Raw genomic sequence first — 26,049 nt, 5'->3', positions numbered from 1 at the left:
TGTTCAGGAGCTGATGTGTCCTATTGATCCTACACAATGAGCCTTTTTGACACGCTGGGCACATTTGGGACTAATTCCTCGAGCAGATGAAATCCTGAGGCCAGAACTGCTTGTTCTCAGGAGTTTCCAAATGAAGACACAATTGTTTAGAAGTGGCAGATGAGAAATAGTTCAGAAGCTGGAAATCACAAGGGCTGGGAACAGATTTGTTTTCTCCTTCCCTTCCAAGTGGCATGTGACTCACTACATATTTCCTTGGTAATTGTATACTTGTCTCAAAACAGACTCTAAATACCAGTTCCTGGTGAAGGAGAGAGTGAGGGATGAAATCTTGGTGTCCTGAAGTATGGTGGGAGCTCCTGGCTTATCTTCCTCCCCACTGCAGGGATGGAGGAGTATGAGTCCTACCTCAAGACACTGGTCCAGAGCTTTTAGGATGAGTGGAAATGGCCTCAATTTGCACCCGGGGAGGTTTAGATTAGATATTAGGAATAATTTCTTTACTAAAAGAGTAGTCAAGCATTGGAAGAAGCTGTCCAGGGCAGTGGTAGACTCACCATCCCTGGAGGTTTTAAAAAAATACTTAGATGTGACACTTTGGGACATGGTTCAGTTGACATCATGGTGTTGGGTTGATGGTTGGACTTGGTGATCCTCAAAGTCTTCTCTAACCTTAATGATTCTGTGATTAAATCATGTGCAAACATGCAAACAGGAGATGATGGTTTCTTCTCTAAGGTGTGAGTGGAATTCAGCCATGGAGAAGTGGGAAGGAGGGGAAGCATTGGGCTGAGCTGCCTCCACAGCTTTTAGGTGGAGGATGATGGGGATGCTGAGCCCCTTTTCCATCACTCACCACAGCTTCTGTGGTTGGAGGGGATGTGGAACTTGGGGTGAATCAGTTCCAGACTCCCAGAGTGGTCCCATCTCCCACAGCAATGGGTCCCCAAGGTTTTATGGCACATGGAAAATACTTCCCTTTGGGTGCTCTTCTTGACCTTGACCCTTTGGATTCATGGAATCATAGAATGTCTTAGGTTGGAAGGGACCTTCTGAACCACTAAAAAGATGTTAAAAACCTCCATAGAGAACATTTAGTGATTCAGGCTCCTGTCTTGGAATGTTTGTGTCTTAGCTGGGCTGTCTGCTGCTTCAGGGTCAGTTTGCATCCTGAGAATGTTTTCAAGCCCCTGTGTCTTCTACAGAAACATTCTCCTGCAGATAGAGAGGTCTTAAAAATAGATTCTGTTGTGACCTCTGTTTCACCTCCACATGCAAACCTCTTTGCTGGACTCTTTGCAGTCCCTCTGTTGACTCAGCATCATTTACTACCACCATACAAGAACAGCTTTGCAATTATCATCAGCTGCTCCCCAGTTCAAGAGAGACAAAAATCTACTGGAGAGAGTCCAAGGGAGAGCTATGGGGATGATGAAGGGACCTGAGCATCTCTCCTGTGAAGACTTGAGAAAAGGAGGCTGAGAGGGGATTTTCTGAATGTCCATCAATATCTGAGGGGTGGGTGTCAAGAGGAAGGGGCCAATCTCTTCTCAGTGGTGCCCAGGAATAGGACAAGGAATAATGGGTTGAAAGTAGAACATAGGAAGTTCCACCTCAACATGAGGAGAAACTTCTTTCCTGTGAGGGTGAGGGAGCCCTGGCCCAGGCTGCCCACAGAGGTTGTGGAGTGTCCTTCTCTGGAGGCTTCCAAACCTACCTGGATCTGTTCCTGGGTGACCTACATGAAGTGATCCTGCTGTAGCAGGGGGGTTGGACTGGATGATCTCTAGAGGTCCTGGGTCTCCAGAGGTCTGGGCTAATTTTGATTTTTTTATATTTTTGTTTGCAGTTCTAGCCCAGGGGGCTCAGCCAGTGGTGGGGTGGGCAGAAGGTTTGAGGCTGGAGCAGGCAGAGGAGCATTGGTGTCCAGAGAGGGAGAGCAGAGCCTGAGCTGGGCTCAGCACTGCTGTGGGCTGTAGGGATGCTGGGGTGTTTGCCCCCAGCTGAAGGCAGTCTCGGGGGCTTCTCTTCTGCACTCAGCTGATGGATTTGGGCAAAGTGGTGATGGGTGCTGGGACCCAGGAGGTCCCATGAGTGTGGGGAGTGCTCTGGATGAGGGGGTCCTGTGTCTCCAGGCAAAACCTCTGGGCAGCTTTCTTCACCCTGGTGTCTTTCCTCCACTGTGAGCTTTGAGTAGCTGGACTGAGGCTGGACCAAGCCTTGGATGTGCTTCTTCTCTGGAGATTTTCAAAACCCACCTGGATGTGTTCCTGTGTGGCCTCCCCAAGGTGATCCTCCTGTGGCAGTGGAGTTGGACTGGATGATCTCCAGAGATCCCTTCCAACCTCTAACATTCTATGATTCTGTGATTCCACATCACCCCCAACTTACCACACTTATCCCACAGAGCTATCAAAGGTTTAATTTTTAAATGAAGCTTTTCCATTTTGGTTTTCCCTCGTGCATGTGTCCGGAGGTTTTCAGTAGCTTGGATTTTAAAAAGCAGAAGAGGCAAGAAGTCCTTTTTTTTCTCTTTAGATGTATGAATATTGCGGAAACAGGACTTTTTTTTCTTTTGGTTTATGCACTTGTGGAAATGTGGCCACCTAGAACTCTTGTCAATATTATTTGAAACATAGGTGTACAGCAAAAAATAACCTACCCGTGGTTAACTGATTTTTAACTTTTTATTGTTGGAGCAGTTTCTGGAAGAAAATGGACATGTGAGCAATCCTGACTATTTAGCTTTAGCCAGAGTGAGCAAAGGGCCTTGAGGCCCAGCTGCAAGGTTACTAAAAGATCAGCTACGGGCAAAAGATAAGGGAGTTGGCAGCAGAAAAGAAGAATAACAGGATGGGAAAGCATCGCATAGACAGTGCATAAACAGTTGTATTTCACCAGTTAGATAGTGCCCCGTGGCATATGAAGAATGTGGTTTACCAATCAGCAATATGCTTATGTTATCAGCCTGACATGTTTATAAAAGGGCTACTGCTGCTCTCAATAAACGGCAATACTTTGATTACATTAATCAGCACGTTGTCCATTGTTCTCCCACAACTGGTGCCCAGAACAGGGACCCTCTTGCTCTTGCTTCCCAGGAGCGATGAAGACAGCTGGAAGGAGACAGTAGTGGGAAAACTAACCGAAACAGCTCATTGCCCCGACGGCTGGGAGTAGTGCGTGCTCGCTGGAGGAATCTCACCCTGATCAGGTGAGCGGTCAGGGAGGAGATGGGGTCTACACTCCCTAAAGAAGAAGAGGCAGTAGTTAAGCTCCTCCAACATATCTTCTCCAACAGAGGGATACGTGATGAGGTTGGCAGTCTGAAGCAGCTGCTACAGTGGGCTAAAGAGAGAGCCCTGATCCCCACTGTTGGTATAGCTTTCGAGCTGGAAACGTGGGATGAAATTGGGAAGTCTCTATGCGATGAAATTAGCAAAGGACCTAAGGAGGCTGGAAAATTAGCCACGTTGTGGAGGCTGATTCGAGACACATTAAAAGAAATGAAAAGTGAGAGGGCAGCAGCAGTCTCAGTGTTTGCTCCCTTAACACCTGATCTACCAGTACTGACGAATGCTCAAAATATGGACTCGACCTCTAAACAGTTATTTGAGACACCTAAAATACCCCCACCGGCACCTGCAGGGGCTATACTAATTCAAGCTCAGCCAACTGTGCCATTTGACTCTGTGGTTCGGCCAAAAAGTAAAAATGGGACCAAGAAGCAAAATCAAAAGCAACCAAAAACCCCGCCGCCACCAGAATCATCGGAGGACCCAGAGGGAGAGAAGCCGGAGGACACGGGTAAGGAATCTCACGGTGCAGACCCCCACCCGCCTGCCACAGCTCCTGGCTGCTCTGCTGCTGACTTCCCCACCCCCCCTCCGCTGCCTGATTTATCTTCTCAACCACCGTTGCCATCAATTAATCCTCTGCTTCACCTGTCAACACCGGCAATCCTGCTATAGAGCAACAACCAAAAGGAGAGCTGGGACTCAGAGACAAGCAACTAAGGGAACTGCTGAAGAAACTGAAAGAACTGGAGACCAAGGATGAGTATACCCCTGAAAAAAACCCTAGTTTTTGCTCCGGGGAACATTGCGAACAACCCAGGGGCACTAATCCATTTTTACCCCCTGATCCGTTCCCTATTCCTGCTACTACTCCCTTAACCCTTTAACACCCACTGCTCCACCTCTTCTAGATCCAACATGGGGAGGGGAGGGTGGTGGGGGGGTGGGAGTATGGATCCGGTAACTAGATGGAAGGGAATTATTTGACATGCTATAGTTGAAGGAGAAATGGTTCCCAATATGGGTCCGATGGCTTTTCCAGTGATTGTGGGACCAGGAGGAGGAGGTCAATGGGTTGCATTAGTTTGGAAAATGATAAAAGAAGCCAAAGTTGCCGTTACGCAGTACGGTTTGAAATCATCGTTTGCTCAATCTCTTTTGCAACATCTTTTTACTGCTCAATTGTTGATGCCATATGACACAAAAATGCTCATTAATACTCTGTTAACTCCTTCTCAACAATTGCAATTTCATCATAAATGGCAAATGCTGTGTGAAAATGCAGCTGTGATTCCTAGACAGAACACCGATGCATTACACGGAGTGCAATTGCAAGCACAAATGTTATTGGGTGCTGATCCTTTTGTACGTGCAGATTTGCAGGCATGGTTTCAAACTGAAGTGTTACAACTTTCACAAGAATTGGCGTATAAAGCTTTGCAAACTGCATGATCCTGCACAAGCAACCCCCTCTTTTACAAATATTAAACCGGGGGGAGCAGAGCCATATTCAAAATTTGTGGATCACTTATATTCAGCGATAACATCACATCTGGATTTGTCAGAAGAGATGAAAACAAAATTTTTTTATATGTCAGCATATGACAATGCTAATGAAAAAACTAAACATGCATTAGGACTACTCCCAAAAGGTGCTACAGCAGCTCAATTGTTAGAAGCTTCTGAGCGAAGGCTAGAAGCAGATAAAGCTGCATATCTCGCCGCTGCAGTAGGTGCCACGGTATGTCTGATAGAACAAAATAAAGAACAAAAAAAAAAAAAAAAGAACAGAACAGACTAAAAAAAAAAAAGGAAAAGAAAAAAAAAAAGGGGGAAAAGAAAAAGAGCATATACCCTCAGAAGAGCAGCCTGCCATGTGATCATTGTGTTGGTTATGGCAATAATTGATAAAAATCATGCAATACACAAACCAGCCTGCTGGACTGCTAAGCAGTTATACTTCTGATATTTTAACACAGATGCTAAAAGATGTTGATAGTGTCAGACATGCAGTTTTACAAAGTTGTGCTGCCACTGACTTTTTATTGTTAGCTTTCAGGTCATGTTTGTGAAGACTTTGACGAATGTGTTGCATGAACTTGCCTGATCATTCGGAGTTGTTTCACAACCAAATACAATTGATTAAGATAACATGAGAAAATTAAATGTTGCACATACTGGGTTAGATGAATGTTTAAATAGCTTAGGGATAGGGGGATAGCTTAGAGATTTAATTAGAGAAGGCTTATCAATTATATTAATTATTGCTTTTGTATTATTAGTATCTTGTTTATGGCGATGTATCATTAGCATGTTATCTTGCGCGATGAAGCAAGTCAGGATTGCTCAAAACCAAAAAGGGGGAATTGTTGGAGACTTTTTGGAAGAAAATGGACATGTGAGCAATCCTGACTATTTAGCTTTAGCCAGAGTGAGCTAAGGGCCTTGAGGCCCAGCTGCAAGGTTACTAAAAGATCAGCTACGGGCAAAAGATAAGGGAGTTGGCAGCAGAAAAGAAGAATAACAGGATGGGAAAGCATCGCATAGACAGCACATAAACAATTGTATTTAACCAGTTAGACAGTGCCCTGTGGCATATGAAGAATGTGCTGTACCAATCAGCAATATGCTTATATTATGTTATCAGCCTGACTGTGTATAAAAGGGCTACTGCTGCTCTCAATTAATTAATTTAATTTGGTTTGGTTTCATTTGGCTTTCTCAGGCCCCCTCTGTTCTCAGCATCTCCCTGAAGGGATGGAGAACTCATCGGTGGCATCGGCCTCCTCAGAGGCAGGGAGCAGCCGCTCTCAGGAGATCGAGGAGCTGGAACGTTTCATTGACAGCTATGTCCTGGAGTACCAGGTCCAGGGGCTCCTGACAGATAAAACAGAAGGGGATGGAGAGAGTGAGAAGACACAGTCCCATGTCTCCCAGGTGAGCAGGAGTAGGGTGAGATGGGAGAGGAGTTGGAGGACTCCGGAGGTTTTCATTGACAACTTGAAGGTTGAATGGCCAACTGAAGCTTTTCAAGCATTGGGATGGGAAGGGGGATGTAATGAAAACCTGGGTTTGGGGAAGTTTGTTGGTCAGGCATATAGGAGGGCTCCAATTAGTTGGGTAAGGGTCTCAAGCCAACTGGGTTTTGGTTTTCCATGCTCTCAAGGTGAGAGCCTGAAGCTTTTTGAGTTCTCCAGGGTTTCAGTTTACAAAAGGAGATTTCATTTGTAAACAAATCATGCCTTTCTCCATCCTAAGCTTTTGTCAAGGTGAAAAAATTCTGGAGGGACTGGGAAGAGCTCCAGGGGCTGCAACAGGATGATGCTTGGTAGTGAAACATGGTAGTGAGAAGACAAGGGGCAATGGTTTAAAACTTGAAGAGGGGAGATTTATGTTGGACATGAGGAAGAAATTCTTTAATTTGAGGGTGCTTAGACCCTGGCTCAAGTTGCTCAGAGAAGCTGTGGCAGTGTCTCAGGCCAGGTTGGATGGGGCTTGGAGCAACCTGGGCTGCTGGGAGGTTGGAACCATGCAGGGGGGTTGGGACTGGATGATCTTTAAGGTCATGCTTTGATTCTGTGATCAACTCAGATGCCTTCCTGTAACCATCTCTGCATCGTCCCTCTTCTCACCATCAGCAGGTGGAGCATTTCTGATCCAAAACTTTTGGGATCATCCTCAAAAAGGGTGAGGCCCATGTGGCCAGACATAGAAGTTTTTTCCCAGCCTGGCTACTGTTTACACAATCCCTTTTGTTTTTTTTTTTTTGTCCCTTGTACAGTGGACAGCGGATTGTAGCGAGCAGCTCGATGGCAACTGTTCCCCATCCCGAGAGAAGGGCTCATCAGCTCATGAACACAATCAGGTAGGGGTCATGTTGAGCTCTTCCTCACCAAACCTTCACTTTTCTTCTTGTACTGCCTCATCTGGCAGCGTGGAACCTGCTTGTGCTGCCAGCTCTCCTTCTCCCATGGAAGGGGAGATCTGTCCCTCTGCTCGGTCCCACCAAAACCCTGGGAGATAGGCAACACCCCAACACATGGCTGGATGCTTTGACCCAAAGCTTCTTGCTTTGCCATGAAGAGGAAGAAACATGGAGTGTCCTATTCATTCCTGAAGAGTTCCTTGTTGCCACCTGGGTGAGGGATCTATTTGGAGCATCAAAACTTGATAGTCCAAGATGCAGGTGAAACGAGGGAGCTTTGTGTAACTCTGCTTCTTGGTTATGTGCCCAATGGGGCAGGTTAAGTGCTTCAGGGAAGAGGATTAAATAGCTGGGATGGTGAACTGGGAGAAGCAGCAGAATTGCATGTCCTGAAAACCTGTGGTGGGTTTGCAGTGATGAAGCCAGGTGTGAGTTGGTTTTGGTGGTTGTGCATGGTGTCAACATCAGTGACAAGTGCTGCTGGCATCACTGGACATGACTGTGCCTCCTCTGTGTGGGCATTGGGCATGGGAGAGGATTGGCAAGGGCAGAGGTGTGACTTTGACCTGGTTGAGGAGCTGCTGTCCCACCATGAGACCATCAGCCCTGTAAAAGCAACATTGACCCAAGGAGGTTTGAGATGGAGCTGGCCTCAGGAAAAGGTGAAGCAACATTTTTAGTTGCTGTAGCTGATGGATATGTATCTCCTGGAGAAGGGGCTTCAGACTGGTGGTTTTGGTGCTCTTGCCCTGCTTGATGATGTCCTCCAGACTTCAGTTCTGGACTTCTAAGATCTGTGAGAAGAAGCCTTGAAGACCCTTGCAGGGTTTCAGCAGCATATATTGCAGCTCTTGTTGGACACAGCTGCTTCTTACACAGAGCTGTGTTGGGAGCTGCTGGGATGACGGATGGGGGCTCACATGTCCCCTGCCTGCCATGGTTTAGTGGTGGCCTTGGCAGTGCTGGCTTCCTGGTTAGACTTGATGATCTTAAAGGCCTTTTCCAACCCAAATGATTCCATGATTCTATGTTCCTGGAGGCAAGGCTGCTGGGAGCATCCATACAAATACCTGCCCAGAACAAGGTTGTTGTGTAGGATGGTGAGTGATGCATGGAGAGGTGGCTTCAGATGAACCTCTGGAGGTGACAGATGGCATTGTGGATTTAATTTGTCAATCACTTTGATCCGCTCTGAAATATTCAGCACCAAAAACCTGGCTGGGTTCCCTCAGACCACCACAGGCAGCTGCTTGGGATCCACCTGGTAGGATGGCCATCACCATTGAGCTTCAGGGGGTGAGCAGGACTGGGGGTTGTCCCTGGGGAAGAAGGTCCTTGCTCTTCACCCAAGGGCTGAGCCGACGTGCCAGTCTCTGGTGGGTACCACAGGATGATGCAGGAGTCACACACCAGTGTTTCTTGATTTCAATCAATGCAGCCCTGACATCTCCCATTTATCATGTGCCACACTGTCACAGTTTAACACTGGCCCGGCAATTAAACCGAATAACAGACGCTCTCTATTAATCTGTCTCTCCTTGATAGAGAAAGGAGAGAGAATAAGGGAGAGAGACTTATGGGTTGGAAACTAAACTACACAACTTTAATGAAACAATAGTGATAAATAGGTAAAATTACTAAATATATACAAATATACAGGAAAATGGAAACCACATTCCTCCCTCCTTTCCCCCAATAACTCTCACGTCACCACCGAGGCTGTAGGGCAGCCCTGGGAAAGTCCAGGCTGGACTCCTGGAGTCGGCAGCAGTCGGGAACCGGAGGCAGGAACACACAGATATGGGCTGGCACGGATCAGGACCACAGGCAGATGAACGGACGGGATCCTTCCAGGATGCCGGGTGAGGGAAGGTGTAACCAGAAATGGAGTCTCTAGTCCGAGATCGAGGTGTCAATATGGTAGTATAGACTCGGAGGATGTGGTTTGAGTCTATTGCCCACAGCGAGGAACTAGCAAGATGGTCTGCTGCTATGGAAGCAACCAGCCACTCTCTCAACTAGCTCCAGAATGAGCTGCCTCAGTGGGTGTGAGCCTCCCTATTTATTGGCCCCATGGTCTTGCACATGCTCCATAGGGGCCCTGCCCTGACTGGGCACAGGTGGAGTTGATAGCGGCTCACACCCACTTCCTGATGATCAGAGGCACCTGGTCGCTCTGTTCCACTACAGGAAGGGAAGCAGGAAAAGATCTGGCTCGGCCCACGTGATGCCTCAAATTTATACTGAGTGTGACGTATATGGGATGGAATACTCTGTTTGGTCAATTCTGGCATCTATCTTGTCCGTTCCTCCCTAAAGGAGGGTTCAGATGGGGCCTCTGTGTCCTTGGCTCTGCATACCAGTCTCTAGCAGTAACTATAAACATCAAGTGTTATCAGTCCTAAAAGCACACACACTGCATGAGAAACTTGCTGTTAATTTCAGCAAATGCAACTACTTACAAGGGACTTAGCTAAAAGCAAAAGTACAGAAACAGAAAACCACCTTTATCCTGGCCCAAACCAGGACATTCCACCCCTTATTCCATACCATTTGCGTCATGCTCCAATCATTACTATCTTTTATCCTTAAACATATCTATACACAAATTACTACTATCTCTCTGTGCTAAAAATCACTAAGTAATTCAGTCTACAATTGCAGATGTTCATCTATTGTAGCAGATTCTCAAAAGAAGGACCAGTCTTCATAGTTCATGTCCATGGTCCACAAGTTGCAGGCTGCAGATGGTAATTTCGAGGAAGTTACTGGATGCCAGCCGATGAACCTAGTTTGGCTTCATCACCACAAAATCATCCTGAAAAACACTCATAGAACACTTAGTTTATGCAACAGTTCACATAACAGTAGTTATGGTGGGATACAAGTTCATGACTCCCAAAGAGTCCATGCATTACTGATTAAACTAGACAAACAGAAATTAGGAATTCTCACCTAGTGTTAGATTCCCTTGTGGTACACATTGTACTTCTCCATCTTTCATCATCACCCACCAAGTGTGTCCAGGCCCTTGAGCGAAAGCAACCCCACGAATGGGTTTACCTTTGCCCGAGGCAGGATAAATCCAAACTGTTTTCCCTAGCAGATTCTTCTCATGCACCACAGGCACTTTGTCCCCATCTACTGTGTGTAGAAGATCTGACTGAGCAGGACCAGCTCGATTGATGGAACCCCTGGTATTAACTAACCAGGTGGCTTTTGCCAAGTGCTTGTCCCAATTTTTGAAAGTTCCACCACCCATTGCTTTTAAGGTAGTTTTTAACAGACCATTGTACCTTTCAATTTTACCTGAGGCTGGTGCATGATAGGGAATATGGTATATCCACTCAATACCATGTTCTTTGGCCCAGTTATTTATGAGACTATTTTTGAAATGAGTTCCATTATCTGACTCAATTCTCTCTGGTGTACCATGTCTCCACAAGACTTGTTTCTCTAGGCCCAGGATAGTGTTCCGGGCTGTGGCATGAGGCACAGGATATGTTTCCAGCCATCCTGTACTTGCCTCCACCATTGTAAGCACATAGCGCTTACCCTGGCGAGTTTGAGGCAATGTGATGTAGTCGACTTGCCAGGCCTCCCCATACCTATATTTTGACCATCTCCCTTCATACCACAGAGGTTTCAACCTTTTAGCTTGCTTAATTGCAGCACATATGTCACAATCGTGGATAACCTGCGAAATAGAGTCCAAAGATAAATCCACCCCTCGGTCACGAGCCCATCGATATGTTCCATCCCTGCCTTGATGACCTGAAGCATTGTGGGCCCATTTGGCCAAAAACAGTTCACCTTTATGGTCCCAGTCCAGATCTATTTGGAACACTTGAGCAGCCTCATCTGCTCGTTGGTTGTTTCGATGTTCCTCGGTAGCTCGATATGAAGGTACGTGGGCATCTACGTGACGCACTTTTACATCAAGTTTCTCTAACCTAGTAGCAATGTCTTTCCAAAGTTCAGCAGCCCAGATAGGTTTATCTCTACGTTGCCAGTTGTTTTGCTTCCACTGCTTTAACCAACCCCATAAGGCATTTGCTACCATCCATGAGTCAGTATAGAGATAAAGTCTCGGCCACTTTTCTTGTTCAGCAATGTCCAAAGCCAATTGGATGGCTTTTACCTCTGCAAATTGACTTGATTCACCATCTCCTTCATCTGTTTTTGCAACTAGTCGTGTAGGATTCCATACGGCAGCTTTCCACCTTCGATGGCCTCCTACCAGACGACAGGATCCATCAGTGAAAAGAGCATATTGTTTTTCATTCTCTGGTAGCTGGTCGTATGGTGGGGCTTCTTCAGCCCGTTTTACCACTTTTCCTGGTGGCATTCCAAAGTGTTTGCCCTCTGGCCAATGTGTTATTGCTTCTACAATTCCTGGGCGATTAAGTCTTCCTATCCTAGCTCTCTGTGAGATTAAAGCAATCCATTTACTCCAGGTAGCATCGGTAGCATGATGGGAAGATTCTCTACCTGTGTACATAAAACCTAGTACAGGTAATCGTGGCACTAGGAGGAGCTGTGCTTCGGTACCAATCACTTCTGAAGCAGCTCTAACTCCTTCGTATGCGGCCAGTATCTCTTTTTCAGCAGCTGTGTAGTTGGCTTCGGAGCCTTTGTAGTTTCGACCCCAAAATCCTAGAGGTCGGCCTCGAGTCTCTCCTGGAGCTTTCTGCCAGAGGCTCCATGAAGGACCATCACCTCCATCTCCGGTGTAAAGAATATTTTTGATGTCTGGCCCTGTTCGAATTGGTCCAAGGGCCATTGCCTGCACAATCTCCTGTTTAATATTCTCAAAAGCAGCTTGTTGTTCTGAGCCCCATTTAAAGTCTTTCTTCTTCCGGGTAACCTCATAGAGAGGTTTCACAATCTGATTATAAAGAGGAATATGCATTCTCCAGAAACCAACAGTTCCTAAAAAGGACTGAGTTTCCTTTTTGGTAGTTGGTGGGGCCATAGCAGTTATTTTGTTAATCACGTCCATTGGGATGTGGCGACGTCCATCTTGCCACTTAACTCCCAGAAACTGTATCTCTTGTGCAGGTCCCTTGACCTTGCTCCTTTTAATAGCAAAACCAGCCTCTAGGAGGATTTCAATTATCTTCTTACCTTTCTCGTAGACTTCCTTTGCTGAGTCACCCCATACAATGATGTCATCGATGTATTGTAGATGTTCTGGAGCTCCCCCCTTTTCCAAGGTATCATGGATCAGTCCATGGCAGATGGTAGGACTGTGTTTCCACCCCTGGGGCAGTCGATTCCAAGTGTACTGGACACCTCTCCAGGTGAAGGCAAACTGTGCTCTGCATTCTGGTGCTATAGGAATAGCAAAAAATGCATTAGCAATATCAATAGTAGCATACCACCTGGCTGCCTTTGACTCCAGCTCGTACTGAAGTTCTAGCATGTCCGGCACAGCAGCACTTAGTGGTGGTGTAACCTCATTCAGGGCACGATAGTCCACTGTCAGCCTCCACTCTCCATTTGGCTTTTTCACTGGCCATATAGGACTGTTGAAGGGTGAGTGAGTCTTGCTGATCACTCCTTGGCTCTCTAATTGCCGGATCAGCTTGTGAATGGGGACCACAGCATCTCTGTTGACATGATATTGTCTACGATGCACTACTGAAGTAGCAGTTGGCAGCCGCTGGTTTGTAGTCCTCAGCAATCCCACTACAAAGGATTTATCTGAAAGGCCAAACAAAGTATGCAGCCATTCTGCATTCTCAGTCTTAATAGCTGCAGTACCAAAGGACCAGCGGTACCCTTTCGGGTCCTCAAAATCACCTCCCTTGAGGTAGTCTATGCCAAGGATGCACGGAGCATCTGGACCAGTCACTATTGGGTGTTTATGCCACTTTATTCCAGTGAGGCTCACATCAGCCTTCACAATAGTCAGTTCTTTAGATCCCCCCGTCACTCCAGAAATAGTGACGGAGTCTGTGCCTTTCTGATTCGATAGCATTAGGGTGCACTGTGCACCAGTGTCCACCAAGGCTTTATACTTTTGTGGCTCTAATGTGCCAGGCCATCGAATCCACACAATCCAATAGATTCGGTTGTCCCTCTCCTCCACCTGGCTGGAGGCAGGGCACCTCTAAGCTTGAGCACATACAGCATTGTCAGTATGTGCATTACTGGAGCTTGCATCCCCAGTACTCACACCTGATGTGCATGGATCTTGAGTCACCAGCATTTTTGGATTGGGTAACTCTACACTGGAGACTTGAGCAGCCATCTTTTAGAAGGACCTCCTTTTGCCTTCGGCTTACTCATCAACTCAATCACTCGGTCCTGTAGGGCAGCAGTAGGTTTTTTGTCCCACTTTTTCATGTCCTCCCCACACTCACACAGGATTACCCATAGGGTCCCTCTTGCTGATTTCTGTTTCTCTCGATTCTGTCTCATAGGAGGGTGTCTCCTCTTAATGGCTGCAATGCGGCGTCCTCCGTCTGTCTGAGGAGAAGGGGGTGAATGCCATTCCTCAGATGCTCTCTTAATAGCTGAGACCCAGGCCCGACAAGGGGCTATGACAGCATCTTCACACTCTCGTACAGTTTTAATCACATCACCCACAGTTGTATCTATCTCTGCAGGAACCCATAGCATTACTGATAGTGTATGATTAAAAGGTGGTGGTGCAGCATGCACAAACCTTTGCATCATAGGTTTAGGGCATGGTACGTGATAGGGATCTTCAATGTCATCATTATTATAGATCACGTCTCGCACAGCCAATTCTTCGAGATACCTGATAGCTTTTCCAAGGTTGCGTGCTTTGATCTGTGGGCAGTCTATTTCCTCTTTATAGGAATATCTCTCCTTTACAGCTGACAAGAGTCGTTTCCACAGGCTGGTAGTTCCAGCCTTTTCCCCAAATGCCCGATCAATACCTGCATCTTTGGCCAGGGATCCCAACTGCCTGGCTTCCTTCTGAGTTAATGTTATGGTAGCAGCCCCCTCATTCCAGCATCGGAGTAACCAAGAGAGAAGTGGTTCACCTGGAAAACGGCTGAAATCTTTTCTCAGAGTACGCAAGTCTCTCATGGAATAGAGCTGAGCAGATTCTGAGTCTGAGTCCTCATCTGACTCTGCTCTAGCTGCTCTACCTGGTCTGGGAGGAGAGCCATTATCCTCTATTTCCTCTATCACCTGGTCATCTTGTTCAGACTTGGAAGGGTTAAGGCTCGCTTCTGATTTCCATTGTTTTCCTTTTCTCCTAGTTACAGGGTTAACAAGTAACTGTGTGGGCTGAGGGGGAGAGGCTGAGGCATCTGCAGCAGTGGCAGCAGCAGGGCTTGTTTTCTGAGCAGCAGCAGTGTCTGTGGGAGTAGACACAGCAACTGGAGCTGTAGCAGATACGCTGGCAATGCTTGCCGGCCTTATCTGAGTTGTGCCCTTGCGTGAGGGGGGGCGAGAAGCGGCTGGGGAGGCAGGAGTGGGGGTGCTCTCTGTACGAGGAGCAGCTCTCACTCTCCGAACAGCAACTCTCGGCCTCCGAAAAGGCATACTCAATCTCAATACTGAGGTTTTTGTGTTACTCCTCACCAATATATGAGAGAAATTAACAACACCCACCAGAAGATTGAGAAATGAAATGCTATTGCCACCAAAATCTGGTGGAGTCAGCCCAAAATACGATGGAATGGTATAATTTCCCAAATTAAAACTGGGAGTGTAATTACCAACCAAGTTTTTTATCTCTGTATGAAACACTACTGCACCATGCACCATGATATACACCAGTATTGAGGACAATATTGCAATGATGGTTCTTAAGCAGCTCTTACGAAAGACAAACCACAAAGTAACAGCAATTCCAGCTGCAAAAATACACATCACATACCCTAAATACCAAAGGTACGGCACGATTGGTTTAATCTCCAACCCTGTGAAATTTCCAAAGAACAAGGTCTGATTCCAGCTCAGGAAAGCCATTCTTTCACTGGAGTTGGAATTCAAACTGTTCAGGCAATTTAGTCAAAATTTAAACTGGACTCGAGCCAATTAGCTCGGGCCCCACGTTGGGCGCCAATAAATCTGTCACGGTTTAACACTGGCCCGGCAATTAAACCGAATAACAGACGCTCTCTATTAATCTGTCTCTCCTTGATAGAGAAAGGAGAGAGAATAAGGGAGAGAGACTTATGGGTTGGAAACTAAACTACACAACTTTAATGAAACAATAGTGATAAATAGGTAAAATTACTAAATATATACAAATATACAGGAAAATGGAAACCACATTCCTCCCTCCTTTCCCCCAATAACTCTCACGTCACCACCGAGGCTGTAGGGCAGCCCTGGGAAAGTCCAGGCTGGACTCCTGGAGTCGGCAGCAGTCGGGAACCGGAGGCAGGAACACACAGATATGGGCTGGCACGGATCAGGACCACAGGCAGATGAACGGACGGGATCCTTCCAGGATGCCGGGTGAGGGAAGGGAAGCAGGAAAAGATCTGGCTCGGCCCACGTGATGCCTCAAATTTATACTGAGTGTGACGTATATGGGATGGAATACTCTGTTTGGTCAATTCTGGCATCTATCTTGTCCGTTCCTCCCTAAAGGAGGGTTCAGGTGGGGCCTCTGTGTCCTTGGCTCTGCATACCAGTCTCTAGCAGTAACTATAAACATCAAGTGTTATCAGTCCTAAAAGCACACACACTGCATGAGAAACTTGCTGTTAATTTCAGCAAATGCAACTACTTACAAGGGACTTAGCTAAAAGCAAAAGTACAGAAACAGAAAACCACCTTTATCCTGGCCCAAACCAGGACACACACTTTTTTTTTTCAGCTTGTGGTTTCTTTATTATTTGGGTTTTTTTCTTGTTTTATTTTTTGTTGGTTTGTTTGTTTTTTGTTGTTTTTTTTTTTGTCCTGGACATTGAACCTGTTTAATCTCCTCCAGCATGGAGCTTGCATTTAACATACAAATAACATTCACTGATGCCCAAGCTGTTTTCCCTGAATTTTGGGCTCTCTCCCAGCCTGCAGCAGAGCTCATAATTATCTCTCTCCATGTTGAGCTTCCTTTAACAGCAAGTAATAAATTTTCCTTGGCAGCAAAGAGGAGATGCAAGATATTGTTCTTCTGTCCAGTAAAACATTTCTCTTGCTGTTCCTGATATCACAGAATCACAGAAAGTGAGGGGTTGGAAGGGACCTCAAAAGATCATCCAGTCCAACACCCCTGCCAGAGCAGGGTCACCTCTAGGAGGTCACATAGGAAAGCATCCAGGTGGGTTTTGAATATCTCCAAAGAAGACTCCACAACCTCTCTGGGCAGCCTGGGCCAGGACTCTGTCACCCTCAAAGTAAGAAAATCTTCTCCTGGTGTTTATAGGGAACCTCCTATGCTCAAGTTTATATCCATTGCCTCTTGTCCTATCATTGGGCATAACTGAGAAGATCCTGGCTCCATCTTCCTGGCTCTCTCCCTTTATGTATTTATAGACATTAATGAGGTCACCCCTCATTCTCCTCTTCTCCAAGCTGCAGAGCCCCAGCTCCCTCAGCCTTTCCTCACCAGGATATGTTCCACTCCCTTCATCATCTTTGTGGCTTTGCTCTGGACTTTCTCCAGCAGTTCCTTGTCCTTCTGGAACTGAGAGCCCAGAACTGGACACAATATTCCAGATGTGGCCTCACCAGGGCAGAGCAGAGGGGAAGGAGAACTCCTCCTGACCTACTAACCCCCCTTCTAATGCACCCCAGGATGTTACTGGGCTTCTTGGCCACAAGGACACATTGTTGGCTCATGGTCATCCATCCTATCTGAGTGAAAAGCTGATGGTGAGGACTGGGTTCAGTTTATTACCATTTCTGGCTGTTGATTTTTTTCACTAGTAGCTCTAAAAAAAAAAAAAAAAAAAAAAGCAAAAAAAAAAAGCAACAATATTCCTAAATAAGCTGTTTGTCTTGAACTTTGCAGAGTAGGGATGGTGGTTGGACTCGATGGTCTCAAGGGTCTTTTCCCACCTCAAAGATTCTCAGTTGCTTCTCCAACCTGTGAAGGAACGAGCTGGATAATTATTTCCCAAAGGATGTTAAGAGTTTTTTATTGGGTTGTTTTTGTTGTTGTTGTTACTATTGCAAATGTTAATGGATTTTCAGAAGTTTGGCTGGCAAATCAAATTCCCCTTTTTTCCCCTTTTATTTTCAGCTGAAGATTTCTGCCTTGCCGATTGCGTGATACCTGTCCATCTTTGTTGAAAAATATTGGGATGTGAGATTTCTGCTGGCATCAGCTCCTGGGAAAATATGGGTTAGGTTCATAGAATCTCAGGTTGGAAGGGACCTCAAGGAGCATCTGGTCCAACCCTTCTAATATTATTAATGTGAGATGTCTCAGCACCCTGTAGAGCTGAGACTTCAAACTTTCCAAAGTGGGGGAATCCACCTCTTCCCCTGGGAGACCATTCCAGTGTCTGACTTGCCTCAGGGAGAAAAATATTTCTCTTGTGAACAGGAATCTCCCCAGGAGCAACTTGTGCCCATTGCCCCTTGTCTTGTCCATGGGACTTCTTGTAAATTGGGAGTCTCCATCTTTGTAGCTCCCCTTGAAGTACTGGAACATGGTCAGAAGGTCTCCCTTGAGCATTCTCTTCTCAAGGCTGAACAAAACCAGTTTTCTCAGCCTCTCCTCATATGGCAGGTCCTTCAGTCCTCTGATCATCCTCATGGCTCTTCTCTGGACCTTCTCCAGCCTGTCCACATCCTTTTTCCAAAACTGAGCACAATACCAGAGCAGTGATCATGCCACACCTCACACAGTTCTAACCTGACCATCAGAAAAGGCATTTATATGGAAAGCCAGGGTAGTCCTTGTAATATATTCTGTGTTTTGTTTCTTTTTGGTGAAGGCATAGCAGTCCAGGGACACATTTTAAAAAGTAATTGGCTTCCTAAAGGTTATATTGGAGGCTAAAGTGAAACTGATTTGCCTGTGCCTGAAAATCTCCTTTTTGAGTGCCTGATGCCTTTGAAATTTTTGTCTCTAAGATCCAGCAAAGATAAGGCAATTAAATTAAGATTGTTTTTTGTGTGTGTAGGTATATATAACACAAATATATATGTATTTTTATATGTTTTTTGTATTTCTGTAGACATTTATATGTAATATAATATGTATTTATATATAGATGGGGAGTCCATCACCTCCCTGGGAAGCCTGTTCCAGTGCCTGACCACTCTTTGAGTAAATAAATTGTTCCTAATATCCAATTTAAACCTCCCCTGGCACAACTTGAAGATAATTTCCTCTTATCCTGTCTCCAGTTATGTGGGAGAAGAGACCAACCTGAAGGAGACCAAGGAGATCTCCTGTTGGAATCTCTATGGAGATAGATTTCATTAACTCCTGGTGCTCTGAGAAAATGCCAGCTTCATAATTATATTCAACTCATCTATAATTCTCCTTGTTTCCTGCTGTGAAGGCTTTCATGGGCTGCATGGCATTGCTATGTTCCTCTAAGCCCCTCTGCATTTCAGCAACACTCTCCAGAAGCTCTCTTAGCACTTTGAGGACCTCTGGGGTGAAAACCACTCCATCAACCTATGTGAGATCCTTTCAGGGCATCACATCACCTCTATAAATGCAGAAAGATGAAATAATGGGATAATTTTAAATCTTATATTTTAATTTTAAATTTTATATTTGGATTCATTTTTTTTTCCCTAAAAAGACCCAGTGGGAAGATTTTATATAATATTTAATTTCCATTCCCCTTGTGAGGCTGTTGCAAGGAGGAAGTTCTTTGATATATTTCTGAGAGCAATTCATTAAGTAGAAGACTACTGGTATGGTAACATGGTTAGGGAGCCAGAAGATCTCTTGGTACATGAATGACCTGTCGGCAGCTCCATCCCAAGCTCCTCTTATGGAAAGGGAATTAAAAAGAAAACCAGAGTGACTCTGGGTTTGTCCCATTTCTTCAGGCATGGGAGAGGGAGAGTTGAAAATCCTCCTTCCTGTCCAAGTCGTAGAATTATGGATGGTTTCAGTTGGAAGGGACCTTAAAGCTCATTCATTCCCAACCCCTTTCCATGGTCAGGGACACCTCCCACCAGCCCAGGTTGCTCCAAGCCCCATCCAACCTGACCTGAGACACTGCCAGGGATGGGGCAGCCACAGCTTCTCTGGGAAACCTGGCACAGGGGGCTCAGCACCCTCAAATTAAATAATTTCTTCCTAATGTCCAACCTCAGTCTCCCCTCTTCAGGTTTTAAACCATTCTCCCATGTCCTATCACTCCATGCCCTTGTTCCAAAGTCCCTCCCCAGCTTTCATGGAGCCTCTTCAAGTCCTGGAAAGTCTCTATAAAGTCCTTTTGAAGCCGTCTCTTCTCCAGGCTATCTGTCTATCTGTCACCCACCATCACCAAGCAAAAACCTGTGTTATTGGTAGTAAATGGGACTGCAGTTGATTTTACTGCTTATCTACATGTCTGTCCATATTCCAGCTGTAGCAGGGCCATGTGGTGTGGTTGGGGACCTCAGTCTCCTCTGGTTGATGGTTGTGTTGCCCATCTACTGAAAGGTGAAGGAGCAGGCTCCAAGCAGTTACTGCTTCCAAATATTGTTCAGGAGGTGGCTGGCATCCCAGAAGTTTGTGGGTTTTTTTGCAGGAGGTGACTGTGTTGCCCCAATTCAAACCATCATTAAATCCAGACTGGGTGTTCCCCTCCCACCTATGGGTTTTCCAAGCCATTATTCCCATCTCCACACACCTGAGCTTCATCCCAGGTGAAGAGGGAAGAGTTTAGGGGAGTCCAGCTCTCAGTCCTGGTGATTTAAGTTATCCTAACCAGAATAACTTGAATTTTGCTGTGTGCAATGTTTGGATCACATCCAGATTATCCTACAACCTACTGGTAGTACCCTTCTGGTGTCCTCCTTGAGGAGCTGGTGATGGAAGAGAAGACTTGGTTGGCCTTCCCATTAAGGCAGGGGAAACAGCAGCACATCTCTAGCAGGTAGAGCTGGTGGGTTTCTATTCTTGGGCTGTAGGTTGGAAAGAACTGGTTAGGGTCAAGGCCAGGTTGGATGGGGCTTGGAGCAACCTAGGCTGGTGGGAGGTGTCCCTGCTCATGGAAAGGGGTTGGAACTGGATGAGCTTTAAGGTCCCTTTGAAGCCCAAAAGGCCAAGCAAAACTGTTTAGAGACAGAGTTTTGAGCCTTTAAACAGCAAGGTATTTATTTTCGGATCTGGGATACTCCCAGCTCATGCTAGACAAAGAGTTCCACCGCCTGAGGGAAAGGGTTGGGGTATTTATAGGGGAGGTGACATACATATTCATAAGTTTGCAACATATAATTATAATGTTCATGACAGGCGGAGTCTGGGCGGAGATGTTGGGGGGGTCTTTGGATGAAGTAAGAAATCTTTATCTCTCCTGTTTTCAAAGACTTCATCCTCTTAATTGGACCCTTGTGATAATTTCTCCCTTATCTGCTGGTTGTGGCTGCCTCATCCTGTCTCTGTGCAGGTGTTCGCACTCCCCCAGTGCCTAGCTAGCCTTGGCAGTGCCTTGTTTTTAAAAGCAAGATCTGTACTTAGAACACAGAAGATGTTCACACTGCTTTAGTGGAAAGTTAGAGGGATTTATCCCGCCAGGAGCTAACCCTGTCAGGGTCTTTCTCTGTTTCACCTTCCAACCCAAAGCATTCTATGATGCTATGATTTCCATCCCTATGTCCTACACGGCAGTGAGAAGCCACCTGCCATCTTCTCAGCCCCATCTTTTAGACCTGTTTTGACTTTTTTCCCTCCTCTGTGTGCAGGATATGATTAATGACTAGGATAAAAAGAGACAAAATTGTTTTTGTAGGCATCTGTGCTGCTTGACCATCTAGGATCCAACATGAAGAAGTTCTTCTCAATGGATGCTGCAGAGAGAGGTGGGAAGGAATCATGGTCTCAGCAGTAGCTACATCACTAGGTCCAGAGTTAGACTGAGGCTCCTGTGACCAACCCCACCATAATAGAATCTTCTCAAGTCAGTGGTGATGTCATCTGCTTGTCAGCTTAAAACCTCTGACATCAGCAGGCAGCCTGTAATACCCCAAATCCTTGTTTAACCAGATCAGTGCTGGGGAGTAGGTGAGCACTGGTAGGATCTCCCAAGAGAAGATGTAATTCATCTCCTCATGCTGGTTTTAGTTGCCCATCTTTGGGTCTGGATCTGAAGTGTGATGGTTTTCTTCCTCAGCAAAACATGAGGATGATCCTGAGGAGCAGTTTGGGGTTGTCCATCTCACCAACCTCCTTGTGTCATAGCCCAGAGCTGGTTAGTGTGCTGAATGTGGTTGAACTTGGACACCATGCTGAAGATATGGGACATGCTGGTTCTGATAGATATTAATGTCTCATTTCCAAAAGAAAAAGAGAAAGTGAAAGACAGGGAGTTACTTGGAGGCTTTGCCAGTGAATGCAGGTTGGAGAGGAAGAAATTAAATCTTTAGGTGAGGTGACCTGCTTAGGATTAAAAACCAGGTGGTGAACGAGTCACTTAATGGTTTTCTGCCTGTAGTTACTGGGTGACACTCCATGTAGTAAATGCAGTTAATTATGGTCAGAGAGGACTGCTGAGAAAGAAATCAAGTCCTGTAGCTAATAAATAGGTTTAACTTTCTCCAGGACTTCAGGATACACTTTGCGAAAGAGCTCCATGCCTGGTGAAGCCTGGAGATCTGCGAGTGAAATTCTTCACTACTTTGCCACCTGATTTAGGAAAGTTGTTGCTGCTTAGAGAGAAGTCAGGAAGGTGTCTTCTAGACCTGGTGTCACTAGTGGGTCATGTAGGAGGATCTCTTCTCAGTCTCGGTTTCCATTTTTGGAGAGCAGACAGGGTGATGGTGGGCTGCCCACCCTCCCATGCTTTGTTTTCATGAAACTTGCAGTATCTTTAATCTTTGAGGTCTCCATTCTTCTTCTAGATTTGGTTGACAAGTGCTGAAGCTTTGGCAGAAAAGGGGATTTCCTCCAAGGAAAAAAAAAGGGGGATTTCCTCCAAGACCCAAGCAAGGAGCTTGTTTTTTGGGTTTCTAGGGCATGTCTGAAGTTCTCAGTGCTGTTTTGGGTGCTCTCAGTGCTCCTCCTCATTCTCAGCCATGTGCATAGATGAGATATCTAACACAGCTTTGTCAAACACATATCTTATTTGGCCACACAGGCCAGGCCCTTTCCTGGGGAGTCCAGAAAGATCTTGGAGGCTTCACCTCCTACTTCCAATCCCATGAGGATCCTGTAGGTATGGGTCAATCCTTATATTTCTTGGTGGAACACCAAGTGATGTTTGGTGTCCCTCCTGCTGTGCCTTTACCAAAGCAGTGAGGAGGTACCATAAAAGATTGGAGAGGGCTTGGGAGGGTGGACATGGACTGGAGGAGAGAAGGAACAGGGTCAAAGTGGTTGGGTTTTCTGTATGGTATTTTTAGAAGGGTAAGTTTTCCATCTTTCTTACAATTTTATGGAATAAATTGAGAAGAAAGAAGGTGGAAATTTTTCCCTATTCAAATAATTAAATCATTGGTTTTCCATAGGAACATTGGAGTGTTTTTTCTTGAATAGGTCTGGAAGAGCAGGGAGATACTTGAAGCCTGGTGTCAACATTTTGCATAACTGGAAGCTTTAGCTGCACAAAGTGGGTGTGTGGAAACCTCTGCTGCAGCAAGACCTCCTAGAGGACCTTTTATATGATAATTATCTTCTCTTCTGACCAGGTTTAAGACTCAAAGTTTGAAGGACACCCCACAACTTGCTCTAGGGATATTGCAGGTGTGATTCTGTTGTTAATGCAGGGGGATATCTCAGAGGTTTTTGTGTCCTGAGAAGCCTTCTAGCTTTTTGTTGGCTTTCCTTTTCTCCTGGCCCGCCTTTGGCTGTGAAATTTGTACCCTGAATGTTGAGCTTTTTAGATACAATTGAACAGAAATCCCATCAAGAAACCACTGATGTCTTCAGGCCAACTAAAATTTGGGGTATTGCCATGCTTGGTCTACACCTCTACCAACCCAGCCACCTTCATACATCACTGAGAGCAACCAGGGAGGTGACCACCACCACTTTTGTGTTTGAAAATGATCTCTTTTAAATTTTTTTTTGTCTGCAGATGGGATTAGCAAAATTGCAGCCAAGCAGGAGAAAGTCCTAACTCTTGAGCTGGGGTAAGGGTGTGGGATTAATGAGGTGGTGCCTCAAAGGGTGAGCTGCCCAGGTGAAAATTGCAGTGGAAGTTAATTATTGCTAATTAAAAAGCAAATGTTAGATGGGAAATCAAGGACGTGGCTTCAAATGTTCATGTGCACAAAGCTGCCTCTTCCCAAGAGGGTGCAGAGCTTGGTCAGAAGGATTGGTATGGGAATCAATCTCTGGAGCCCTCCAAGTCCCAGAGTGACACTTAAAGTGTCACTGCATCTCACCACCACAGAGCCTCAGCTTTCTGCTGAAGTCCAACTGCCTGCATGGCTTTGGGATGGGGTTTTTTGTGGTTTTTGGGATGATACTGGTGGAGGGTGTTTGATTCTCAGCTGTTTTTTAAGGGACAATTGTTACCTGCATACTCTGGCCCTCTCTTCCAGCATCACCCATGAGGTTGGGGTGAGGTTCCCTATTCCTGCAGAGAGGAGGTCTGCAGAAAGGATTTGTTTTGGCATGAGAGGGCATTCTTAGAAGACACAAAGCCGCCAGAAAAATTTTGCTCTCTATGGCTTGTAGGAGGTGGTAGTAAGGTGGGTTTTGGCCTCTTCTCCCCAGTGAGAGACTATCGGACAAGAGACACCAGAGGAGGTTCAGATTGGATATTAGGAAAAATTTATTCAATGAAAGAGTGGTGAAGCATTGGAACAGGTTGTTCAGGGAGGTGGTGGAGTCATCATCCCTGGAGGTATTAAAAAAATGGGTAGATGAGGCACTTCAGGACATGGTTCGGTGGTTAAGGTGGTGTAGGACTCATGGACTCAATGATCTTGAAAGGCTTTTCCAACCATGATGGTTTTGTGATTCTGGGAGGGTTTCTGGTGAAGATTTTTCTGCTCCAAGGACTTGATAGCAGTAGGAAGTTGTTCATCTTTGTCAGCTAGTCAGAAATGTAGGTAAAATATTGAGCTTGGCTGTTCTGGTGAGTTTTACATGGGGGTATGTCACAGTTTAACACTGGCCTGGCAATTAAACTGAATAACAGATGCTCTCTATTAATCCCCCTCTCCCCTCCCTGATAAAGAACGGAGAAAGAATAAGTGAGAGAGACTTATGGGTTGGAAACTAAACTACACAGCTCTAATGAAACAGTAATGATAAATAGGAAAAATTACTAAATATATACAAATATACAGGAAAATGGATACCACATTCCTTCCCCCCTTTCCCCCAATAACTCTCACGTCACCCCCGAGGCTGCAGGGCAGCCCTGGGAAAGTCCAGGCTGGACTCCTGGAGTCGGCAGCAGTTGGGAGCTGGAGGCAGGAACACACAGATATGGGCTGGCACGGATCAGGACCACAGGCAGATGAATGGACAGAATCCTTCCAGGATGCCGAAGCGAACAGGGACAGGTGAAGAAGGGGAAGCAGGAAGGGAAGGAAGGCAGGAAGGGGTTTGACCCTCGTGATCCCTCAAATTTATACTGAATATGATGTGTATGGGATGGAATACTCTGTTTGGTCAATTCTGGCATCTATCTTGTCCGTTCCTCCCCAAAGGAGGGCTGCAGGTGGGACCTTTTTACTCCTCTCCTTCCGGAGGGCAAAATATTCCTCAGAACTGAGCAGTGTCCTTGGCTCTGCATACCAGTCTCCAGCAGTAACTATAAACATTGAGTGTTATCAGTCCTAGAAGCAGACACTGTCTGAGAAACTTGCTGTTAATTTCAGCAAGTGCAGCTACTTACAAGAGACTTAGCTGAAAGCAAAAGTACAAGACAGAAAATTACCTTTATCTTGGCCCAAACCAGGACAGGGTATTTAGGTTATACTTGGTCAGACTGTTTCTGCTTTAACAGAGGTTTCAGCACTTTTTATTTTAAAGTCCTTAATTTTAAAAATATAAATATGAATAGGATGTGATTAAGATAAGAGAGAAGAGAACCTCAGGCCATGAGTAAGAGCCAGGAGACAAACTAATTTGGGGAAAGAGGAGCTGTGATTTTTGTCTAACTGGTTGGTGCCTATCTGCTGGTTTGTCTCCATAATTTGTGACAATGCTGCTATCAATTCCCTGTGCTATCAATTTCCCTGTTTCTCACCAGATTTTTATTGTCACCAGGACCATTTCTGGAATTTCCATAGCCTCAGGTTGCCTGTAGTCAACCACAACCAGAAGTTGGTCAGCTGAATGTAACCAAGTGGTGATGTTTGTTTTCTATGTGTCTTTAAAGCAGAAAGTTTTTTCTGCTGATTTGGTCCCCTTGTAGCATCTGGCACAGAAGTTTTCCACCTGTAGATGTCTAAGATGTTTATCCTGTAGGCTCCAGTAAATGGGTAGTTAATCCTTCAAGCAGCCAGGTGGTGATAGTTCATTTCTCCTGACTCCCTTTTCCTGCTCTCAGTGTAACATCTCATGGGAATAACCACAGCCTCTCAAATTTCATCTCTGGACAAGCTGAAAAGCAGCTGACCTCCTCTTTAGAAGTCAATACTCATCTTAGGCTGGAGCAACCCCAGGATGTTTGAGCTTGTTTGAGCCTTGCTAGGTTTGAGGATGGAGAACCTACAGCTGGAGCAGTGCAGAACCCAATCCTGATGCATTTTGCTTCCAGTCCTTCACGTTTCACATCTCTAAGGTGAGACCTCTGGGGAGCATCACCTTAG

General features: G+C 45.7%; 1 protein-coding gene across 2 annotated transcripts in view; it reads left to right on the top strand.

Annotated features, from left to right (window-relative positions):
• The window catches only part of LOC103539149 (CBP80/20-dependent translation initiation factor), a 145,897-nt gene that overhangs the window by 16,008 nt on the left and 103,840 nt on the right, over positions 1 to 26,049 (top strand). For both annotated transcript variants that reach the window (XM_030468389.1, XM_030468390.1), the window contains exons 2-3: positions 6,022 to 6,233; positions 7,078 to 7,161. In XM_030468389.1, the coding sequence (XP_030324249.1) occupies positions 6,054 to 6,233; positions 7,078 to 7,161 (264 nt within the window). In that variant the 5' untranslated portion in view covers positions 6,022 to 6,053. The remainder of the gene's footprint in view (positions 1 to 6,021; positions 6,234 to 7,077; positions 7,162 to 26,049) is intronic.

This window comes from Calypte anna, chromosome W, assembly GCF_003957555.1.
Source record: "Calypte anna isolate BGI_N300 chromosome W, bCalAnn1_v1.p, whole genome shotgun sequence".
In the NCBI taxonomy this organism is placed as follows: domain Eukaryota; kingdom Metazoa; phylum Chordata; class Aves; order Apodiformes; family Trochilidae; genus Calypte; species Calypte anna.
The sequence above is the reverse complement of the archived record's forward strand: the minus strand, read 5'-3'. Positions and strand labels throughout refer to the sequence as shown.